The 10,176-nt window shown below is 35.2% G+C and overlaps 1 protein-coding gene across 1 annotated transcript; it reads left to right on the forward strand.

The window, feature by feature from the left end:
* Positions 1 to 1,175: 1,175 nt before the first annotated feature.
* On the forward strand, positions 1,176 to 8,808 carry MSTN (myostatin). The gene is made up of 3 exons (XM_006259918.3): positions 1,176 to 1,651; positions 4,335 to 4,708; positions 7,072 to 8,808. The coding sequence occupies exons 1-3, from the start codon at positions 1,279 to 1,281 to the stop codon at positions 7,450 to 7,452; spliced, it is 1,128 nt and encodes a 375-aa protein (XP_006259980.1). The 5' UTR covers positions 1,176 to 1,278; the 3' UTR covers positions 7,453 to 8,808.
* The last annotated feature ends 1,368 nt before the right edge of the window (positions 8,809 to 10,176 follow it).

Below are 10,176 nucleotides of genomic sequence, written 5' to 3' on the forward strand. Positions count from 1 at the left end.
CTTCCACTTAAGCTTTTTGTTAAATAGAAGCAAGGCCAGCAAATAGAGGCATACAAAAAAACATTTTTATAAAATCTAGGATTATGTCTTTGAAGTATGGACTACAGCATTGTAACCATCTGCAAATACAATACAGAAACAGAGAGATACCACCTGAGAAATCATAACTAAGAAAACTTTTGAACAGAAAAGATAATGTTAGTAAACCTTATGTAGAGATGTAAAGATGGAACAAGAATTTATCCATGATGTATCCGTAGTATGTATCACAGACATTTAAATACTGTAGTACTGTTAGTAGCAAGCACCGGTATTGTAAAAAACAAGCCAAGATAATTTGATATACTATTAGTCAGAGTGAATGTTATGTCCAGAGCAATATCTAGTCACAATCTAATATTTTATATTAAATATCTCCCAAGATTTAATTTATTTTAGAGGATTCTGCTGAACCATGTTAGTATTAAGAAATGGAAAATTATTAAACATTTTGCTTAATTAAGGCTTAGTATATACAATGCAAAACAGGACCTGTTACATTAATTTTATATACAGAACGAATAACTGAACAGGAAGCCATGTATATATCTGGAAAGCATGAATATCAGAAGCAGTTGTTAATGACAAATATCACTTAAAATTCTTAATTTAACTCTCCCCCCACTGTTTCCCAAGACACACAAAAATATATAAGAAACCTTTATTTATTTAATTATTTATGCATATAAGCTGGTACTGTAAATATATGCCTAATGTATTTAGTATTTTCCCATATATGTAGCGACAATTTTTGTGTTTTAAAAAAATATGATTTTTTAATGGAAAAATATTGATGAGTTTTAGCAATTATAGTTAAATGAATTGATTAATAATTAAGACAAGATAGAACTGACACATATTTAAGCATGATAGTACTGTCTTTCATTCTGCTGTCCATATTTTTGGAAATATATCCTCTCAGTACACGAAGAGATATGCTCTATGGAGCGTCCAGATAAATCAGTTCACCCTTAGCTGTAACAAGATGCTGTCTAGTGACGTGTGACAGACAGGGCTTTAACCTCTGACAGCTAGATTCATTGTTGGTAAAACAACCAATCATTGGTTTTGACGACACAGATCTAATCAAAGTTGGAGTATAAAAGCCCCCTTGAAATATGTAAGATTCACCAGTGTGGCGAGTTGTCTCAGCTTGTACTTGCCTATAGGCATCTCTTTAATACCAAAAGAAGAAAAAAGAAAGATAGGAAAGAAAAAGACTGCATTGAATGTAAGATCATGCAAAAGCTACCAATCTGTGGCTATATTTACCTGTTCATGCTGATTATACTTGATCCAGTGGATCTTAATGATAGTAGTCAGCCAAAAGAGAATGAAGAAAAAGATGGACTATGCAATGCATGTACATGGAGGCAAAATACAAAATCTTCCAGAATAGAAGCCATAAAAATTCAGATCCTCAGCAAACTGCGTCTTGAACAAGCTCCTAACATTAGCAGGGATGTTATAAGACAACTTTTACCCAAAGCTCCTCCACTTCAGGAACTGATTGATCTGTATGATGTCCAGAGAGATGACAGCAGTGAAGGTTCTCTGGAAGATGATGATTATCATGCTACAACTGAAACTATTATTACAATGCCTACAGAGTGTAAGTAGTCCTGCTACTTTAATATCACACTTCTACTGACAAGCAGTTGTCCTAGTGCTTAAGAGCAACAGAACTCCTCAGTCTCTTCTAACAGGCTGCTGGCTGAACTATGTAAGAGGGAGGGAGAAGAACATTTTTTTTTTTAAGAATTTGAGTCAGGATCCAAGGACCATATTGTGATCTTTTGTTTTACAGTATTATTTTTCTGTTCCTCATAACATGTACAGCAATAGCCCATAAAGTCTTGCCAATTGCCTTAGATAGCTAAATGAGATTTGCAGTTCACTGACCTCAGTATTTGCAGTATTCCAGGCATTTCCTACAGTAAATATAGAGAAGTACAAGGAAATAAGTGAAATAAGGAGGCAACTATATTTCTCTTAGCAAGGTTTCACAGGCAACCACTCTTTAAAAAGAGTGAAAGAAACTGACAAAAATGTCAGCTAAAATGTTAGAACCACTTAACTATTATACAAAGATAGCAAGTGCAAGTACAGGGTTAAAGACTTGTTTCCTTTACTGATCTTTTAAGCTAACACAATGCACTTAATAGTAATTGCAAATTATATATTTAAATTAAGCATATGTATTATAGGTTACATGTTAATATGTCTATGTATTATTAACTCCAGTAGTTGGGTCAGGAAAGAATGAAGGCATTTACTGAATGAGCAGATTCTTAGTTATCTTTTGAGTGCTAAACATCTGCCATGACTCCTATCAAGTATCTTTTGCACAGCTAATACTATAGTATCTTATGTTCTTCATCAGCTAAAGTATCTGGCTATGGCAGCTGCTTTTCAAAATAACACTTATGAATATGATGACAAAAGGTAAAAAGAAGACAGGGCATATAAGGCATAGATTTGTTACCAGTAACAGATATATAGTGCACACACCTCACAGAATAATGTTAGCTGCTGTAACTAATACACGTATACATTTATAAAATTAACACTAAATAAAAAAAGCTTTGGTTAAATTTATGGATACTGTATAACTGAGCTGAATGTGTAATGGTAGCTTGATCTCGATGCTTCAGGTAAGGGTTAACCAGTGCTTATATTTCAGCCTACAGTTTCCAAGGGACTTATACCTTTTTTTCATCAATCCATGACTAAATTCATCTTTGCCTATTGAAGAAAAATCAAGATCTGTTTATTTGCCATTGTGCTATTCACTCTGTACGTTTAAGAGGCATAATAAAAAAAAATACTACTTTGGCAGTGTCCAGACAAGCATGGACATGTGGTATGTGGTGCCGCAGACCCACCTGCAGCACCACACACTGCACATGCAGGCATTCCCCATGCTGCTACCTTGCAGTGTGGGGGGTCTTTTGATACTAGGAGATCCCGGGGTCAAAAAAACCCATGCTGAAAAAAAGCGGGGTGGCACATGTGGCAGCAGCCTGCACTGCCCAAACCTGGAGCCCAGATGACCAGAGCCATGCTCCAGCTTCCAGCCAGGCTTCCTGCTGCAGCTGCAGCCCTGGGAGGCCCCCAGGTAAGGGTGCTGGGGCCAACACAGTTGCTGGCCCAGCCTCCCCTACACCACCTGGGGTAACCTGCCGTGCACCAGAGCATGTTCCCAGGGGACAAGCAGCAGCGTTTTCCCTGGGGCCAAAGTGCACTGCTGCTATTTGTCCCTGGGGAAACAAATGTCCATGCTGGACAAGTTAGAACTCTATGCTATCTCGGTTTATTATCTTATACTTTTTTTATTTTCATCGTGGACAGCTAAGTTTGTGTTTAGTAGATTATGTACCTATACAGTAGGCTAAAGATTATTATATTGCAAATCACTTCCCTGCAACAGGTCAAACAAAAGAAATAAAGCTCATTAGATTCAAACTAATTTAGTAACAAAGAGCTTTATCACAGAAAAAGGGAGAGAAATGTAGGTGTAATGGTAGCTAGTCCACAGTTGCCTCTGTTTATACGATATGTAAGCACTAATGGTGTTTGGTATATTAGAAGCATCCAGAAGATCACAGAAGTGCCTAGCCAACAAATATATAATTGCTGTTCTGTATGCTTTTGTAAAAATACTCCCAGAGTTGATTGCAGAAAGGTGTTAGTAGTTACAGTCTTTCTAAGGCTGAGTAGGGTGTACACTGTGTCCAGTCCCCAGGTAATTTTTGGCTGGGGGGAAGGGTTTCTTCCCCAGACTGACTGGTGCAGCTGCGCAGTTAGTGTAACTACTCATATTCCCAGACAATTCTAAGAGTATGGTCCTCCACAGTCTCTTTCTCTCTCATTCCTCATCATTTTTTAATTTTAGCCCATGCTCAGAAGTAATTCAAGTGAACAGCTTACACAGTGTAAAACCCGAAACTACATGTATCCTACAATGACAAAATCTAGCTGAAAATGAGGTTATTTACAAAAGGATAATTGGGTTCTTGCGATAGTACAATGTTTTTAGATGGGAGAACAATGTTTCTGGGGCCTGGAGTGAAATGAGGCTATCCAGTGTAAAACCCACAAAATCAAGAAAATTAAGTTTATTTTATAATGAAATACATTATATACACTTTTATAATAGATATTCCACTGATAATATACCTTACTAAAATATACTTACTAAGATACTATGTGAGCTGTACATTTTTTTCTGATTTGCTTATGCAAGTTCCTTTCTGTTTCTAGTTCAGTAATTTATTTTCTCCATTCATTTATAGCTGATTTGCTTATGCAAATGGAAGGAAAACCAAAATGTTGCTTCTTTAAATTTAGCTCTAAAATACAATACAATAAAGTAGTAAAGGCCCAGTTGTGGATATACCTGAGGCCAGTCCAGAAACCTACAACAGTGTTTGTGCAGATCCTGAGACTCATCAAACCCATGAAAGACGGTACAAAGTATACTGGAATTCGATCTTTGAAACTTGACATGAACCCAGGCACTGGTATTTGGCAGAGTATTGATGTGAAGACTGTGTTGCAAAATTGGCTCAAACAACCTGAATCCAATTTAGGCATTGAAATCAAAGCTTTTGATGAGAATGGACGTGATCTTGCTGTAACTTTTCCAGGACCAGGTGAAGATGGATTGGTAAGTTCTATTGTTAAAGACTCCCATAGGGTCTTTTTTATTATTGTTTTACTAAATTGCTTAGAAAAGTTGGAAAGGTTAAATTTCAAGTTATATTTCAAGCAGGAACGGGAAGCAACTTCTGGGCATTTAAACAGAGGAATAGGAGGTAAAAATACAAATCCTATATTCCCAGTTCTATAGACTAGTTCTCTCTGATCTTGACAAAATCATACAGTTTCTCCATGCCTCACTTTCTCTATGTGTAAAACCAGCCTTCTTCATAATCAGTACTGAACTACCTACATCTTTATAAAATGATGGAAAGTATCATGCCATACATTGTGAGTTAATAGGGAAGTTCTGCTTAAAAACCAGTAACACAATATTGTTCTACATTTATAGCTATTTCTGCTCTAAGTGCAAGAGGAGTTGAAAATACTGGATTTCATTATAAAAATATTTTTATAAATATATAAAAATCATTATAAAACATTATAACAATCTTTTTTCATTATTAAAAGATCTAGTTCTGAAAACGTAGTATTTTTCATGCCATTCAATTCTGAAAATCTTGCCCAAGACAAAAAGGCGCAGATCCTCAAAATGTTTTAAGTGCCCAACTCTTACTGATTTCAATGGGAGTTAAGTACTAAATAATCTTTACAAACTTAACATGCACAAAATAAATTTATTTTTGTCAGAAATTTAAATGAACAAGATGAATTTGAATGTGTAGCACTTAAAAATGTTAGGAAATAATTTCTTTTATTTGAAAAGCAGTAATCATGTGCACCTGCTCCAGCAATCTGCATTAATAAAGCACTGCTTGTAACTACATTTATACTGTAAAACAAAACACTAAAAATATTATTTTGCTCTTTCACTGGTCTGCAGTTTTGTTTTAAAAGATCTGTTTTTAATACCGTTATTTTATGATTGTTGATTTTCACTGCAATGTAACGTAATCCCATTAGTTTACAGAAAAGAAATATATTATGGAAGCTTAATTAAAATATGCTAGAAAAATAATTCTCATATTCTCGCTTAGTTGGAGTTGGCTAGTACTTCGTTACAGCAAACACTTTTGCCATTGCTTCCTCTTGCGCATGAAACATAATCATACAACCAAAAAGAAAGTAATTTGGCTCCATCACCAGTGTGCCAAATCATTCCCTCCTGCAGAAATTCATGTGGGAAAGAAACAGTCTCAAATTCTTTCAGTTCCTGGTGCAGGATTGCAAACGCCTTCCCTGCTCAGTGGAGGTATTTGGAGCTGTATGCTAGGTACAAGAGGTGTGGCTTGATACTGTTTATGGCCTTTCAACTGCTTTTGAAAAGGAAAGGGAATTGCTGCTCAGGAGCACATATCAACTGTCAAAATGTAACCTACATCTGCATTTTCCAGCATGCTTCTGCTTATTGAACTAAATCCACTTATACTGCCATAATATAATTACCATCATTTGATACCCTTATCACTATTGCCTCTCTCAACATTCGACAGTGGAACTCAAGGATCTACAGGGATCCTAGTGCTACAATCCTAGATGGTCCCCTCTGGCTGCTCTCTGAATGTCCCTGGCTACATGGTTCTCTCAGGAGCTATAATATCTTTTTCCCTTGCCAAACTTATACATAGGCTCAGTCCTTCTAGCAGAAGGATAAAAGGTGTGAAGCAGGAATAAAGCAACAGCATTGGTTTTCACCACCATACCAACAACTGTTGTCCCCAGTTATGTACATCAGCCTGGCATTTAGAGCAACTGCTTTGATTTCTGTTGCCTTCTGGCTGGTTATCAGGTCTCTCTCAAACCCTAAGTAGCTTCAGCTGGATACAATTCAGCCAGAGGGTTCTTCCTGAAGAAGGGGAACCAGGATGTTTAAACAATCCTGACCCTACCTGCTGCAATTTTGAGAGCTTTTCTTTTGTTTGCTCATTAGCTCGTTTGGAGATTAGGAGAAATTCTGGTCCAGTATCCTGAACCTTGACCAGTGCCCCTTCTACCAGCTCCCAGGATGATGCAAAAATTATTTCAGAAAGACGGAGGCACAGAAATTATAGCAACTATGCAGGAAATGATAGGCAAATCCTATTTGTCAGTATGAAGAAGAGGGATAATTCCTAAAAGTGGATGAAATGTAGCCAGGAAGACCTAGAAGAGGTGTAGATCACGGTGGACCAAAAGAACTCCCCTCCCCTACTTCCTACCACAAAGCCTTTGCAAGGAATTAGAACAGTCTAGAAATCCATGCAAATTATATTTGAAAATAACAACTTTTCTGTGTCCGATCTATTGCCTATTTTACCAAATGTCTCAATAGATCCACATACCTCACTTCAATCAGCAGTAATGTTTTAATTCCTTTCTTTCTCCACACAGAATCCGTTTTTAGAGGTCAGAGTTTCAGACACACCAAAAAGATCCCGCAGAGATTTTGGCCTTGACTGTGACGAGCATTCCACCGAATCCCGATGTTGTCGCTACCCGCTGACTGTGGATTTTGAAGCTTTTGGATGGGACTGGATTATTGCACCAAAAAGATACAAAGCCAACTACTGCTCTGGAGAATGTGAATTTGTATTTTTACAAAAATATCCACACACCCACCTTGTACACCAAGCAAATCCAAGAGGTTCAGCAGGCCCATGCTGCACTCCTACCAAGATGTCCCCAATAAATATGCTCTATTTCAATGGAAAAGAACAAATAATATATGGAAAGATACCAGCCATGGTGGTAGATCATTGTGGGTGCTCATGAGGTCTTCATTAGATCCACTACTTTATAAATTGTGGAAGCTACCAAAAAAAGTCCCGTCCTCTCAGCAATTTTTGAAACTGTGAAATGATGTACAATAGACTATAGCCTACATTCAATATACTGTACAACAAGCTATTGTACAGAACAGATTCATTACAAGACAAGCTACAGAATGTGAACTAAAAGACAATAAACGCAATGGCTGGTTTTTAACCGGTGGAAAAGAAAAGCTACAATCAAAATCACTGGATGGCAATTTTTTTTTATATTAAGGGAATCAGTTTTCAGTTATTCAGACTCTAAATTTATAACCAGGTTTCAACATATGCAAGTAGACAAAAGCAAACTCCTTGTCTCCAGAGAATGAAAGAAGGCTATAAAACATATTTCTTTGCAGCTTAATTTAATATTGTATTTACAGAAAAATATATACTGGTTACATGTAGATTTATCAGAATACCATTATTGGAATTGTCCTTAAACACTTGAATTTTTAGTGCAGAATCACAAAACTGATATGTTCAAATTCCACAATAACAAACAAATCCAAAAACAAACACTACATACAGTGTTTCCATTCCTTTTTTGATTATTATATTAGTAATTTATGCCAATGGTGCTATCACAGCAGGCTGAGTAAAAATAAAGATGGTTATCTAGTATAAAGAACTAGATAATTAGTACAATAATTAATTTGCCCTCTCCTCAGGTACACAAATATTGAACATTCACAAGAAATATACATTTTTAAAATAAAAACTGAATAGATTTAGAAACACTAGTTAAACAAAATGTAGAAGACAAAAACATTTAAAACCATTAATGGTGTAGTCCACATTATAACCTGCCTTTACAACATTACAGTTTGCACTATGATAAACCAATGCAAATAATTGGTTGCTACAAATATTGTAAAAAATATATAGACTTTGATATGATAGAATTTGTGTAATATGTATGCATCATTATTTTGTAAATAAATGTTTCTTTTTTTAATCATTGTTGGTTTATGTTTATGTAAGAAAAATTTCAAGTTAACCTGTACTTTAGTAAAAAATCCGCTAGAAATAAAATCAAATTCTTGTATTTCAATGCAAATTACTTGTACACAAAAATGGACGTAGCAAGAAAGTAATACAGAGAATTAAGTTTATACTATATTTGTTTTATATGGTTTTTACATTGGTAAAATCCACTTGTAGATAAATGATGGGTGTTGACATGTTCATAATTTTTTTATGCCTAACCAGTTTCATTGTTCGCTTGATCAACAAATGGACTGATAAAATATACTATTAATGTTAAATACATTTACAATTATATTAAAAAACTATTTCATTAAATGCATTTTTCTTACATTTGAAAGCGCAACAAATATTATCTTTATAACTATATAGTTAACTTTGATTTCTACACATCGCTGTATATTTTCCTTGGCATAGTCACTAATAAATCAAAACTTAAAATGAAAAATCTATTTATTTCCTAAAGGGAATTCAGTATCAGATATGGAAAATGATTAACAACAGAGGCATTGTTAAAATAACAATTTCGGCTAAAAAAATTCCTTTTTGTATGGTATATTTTTGCTGTAATCTGAGTTCAATTTATCAGTTTCCTGTGCATGAAATTATAGTAAAATATCAATCTGTTTGTTTTCTTTTTCCCTGCCCCTAATAGTTCTTAATAGTAAAAGTCTAGGTAATTTTATCAGTATTTTCTATTTAAGTAAACAATTTTTTTTTACTAATATTTAGGACTTGACATACTTATAGCCTAGTGTTACTAGATGAGATTGAGTTATGTATACTACTAAATTGTGCCGGAAATCTTAGGCATCTCAGACAGTTTTTCTCAAACTTAATCACCAGCATAGATTCCTATGGCTTTATGTGTAGCTTCAAATTGGTTTTCCAAAACTAAATTTACAGTGAGCAAAACAGATCTTGTAAAACAGTTTTAAAAGCCAGAGGACTTTTGAAACTCTAAGAAAAGTAGACACCCCTCCTCCCAAATACTACCCCCCGCAAAAAAACCCCAAGCAATCACAAACCCCAAGCAAACACAAACTTACAAATTAAGAGAGACATCCTAGGTCTCTTAAAATCAATGGCACAAGTGCTAGTAATTTCAGGGTGGCCAGGATTTCACCCACTGGCTTCAATTTTGTAAATACATACATTGGCAAATAAGGTTATGCAAGAAATGATCCCATTGAGCATTATTAGACTATTTATAATTTATGTTTTCACACTCAGGGACTTAAATGATATGAAAAATATTAAACCTCTTTGGGTACGTTTACATAGCAAATAAAAGTATGACTGCATATTGAGTAGGCATAATTACACTAGCTTTAATCTGGTGAACTCACATAATAGTAATCAAGTTATAGTGACACTGATTTCAGCACTGGCTAGCAACCCACCCAGGTATGTATGTAGCTTGTGCTGAAGTGTGCTGCTAAAGCTTTATCACTATTTTTACTGATGGTAGCTAGGTTAAAGCTAGTGTGGGTATGACTACCTGCATTACAATTACACATTTGCTGTGTAAGCAAATCCTGTGCAAGTCAATGGGAATTTTGCTACTGATAACAATAATAGCAGTATTGGACATTTTAAGATTAAAAATTTGAAGTAAGAGGAAAGAACTAATAGTATGAATTTATTAAAATTCCTACATGGATCTACTTGAATGTCAAGGCATTGAACCAGCTAAAGT

The sequence above is a fragment of the Alligator mississippiensis genome, chromosome 4, assembly GCF_030867095.1.
Source record: "Alligator mississippiensis isolate rAllMis1 chromosome 4, rAllMis1, whole genome shotgun sequence".
NCBI lineage: Eukaryota > Metazoa > Chordata > Crocodylia > Alligatoridae > Alligator > Alligator mississippiensis.

Excerpts from the sequence above, each read along its gene's own strand:
- MSTN (XM_006259918.3), top strand. The coding sequence starts at position 1,279 with ATGCAAAAGCTACCAATCTGTGGCTATATTTACCTGTTCATGCTGATT. Across the intron at positions 1,652-4,334 it reads TATTACAATGCCTACAGAGT|CTGATTTGCTTATGCAAATG; the intron begins GTAAGTAGTCCT and ends ATTCATTTATAG. Across the intron at positions 4,709-7,071 it reads GACCAGGTGAAGATGGATTG|AATCCGTTTTTAGAGGTCAG; the intron begins GTAAGTTCTATT and ends TTCTCCACACAG.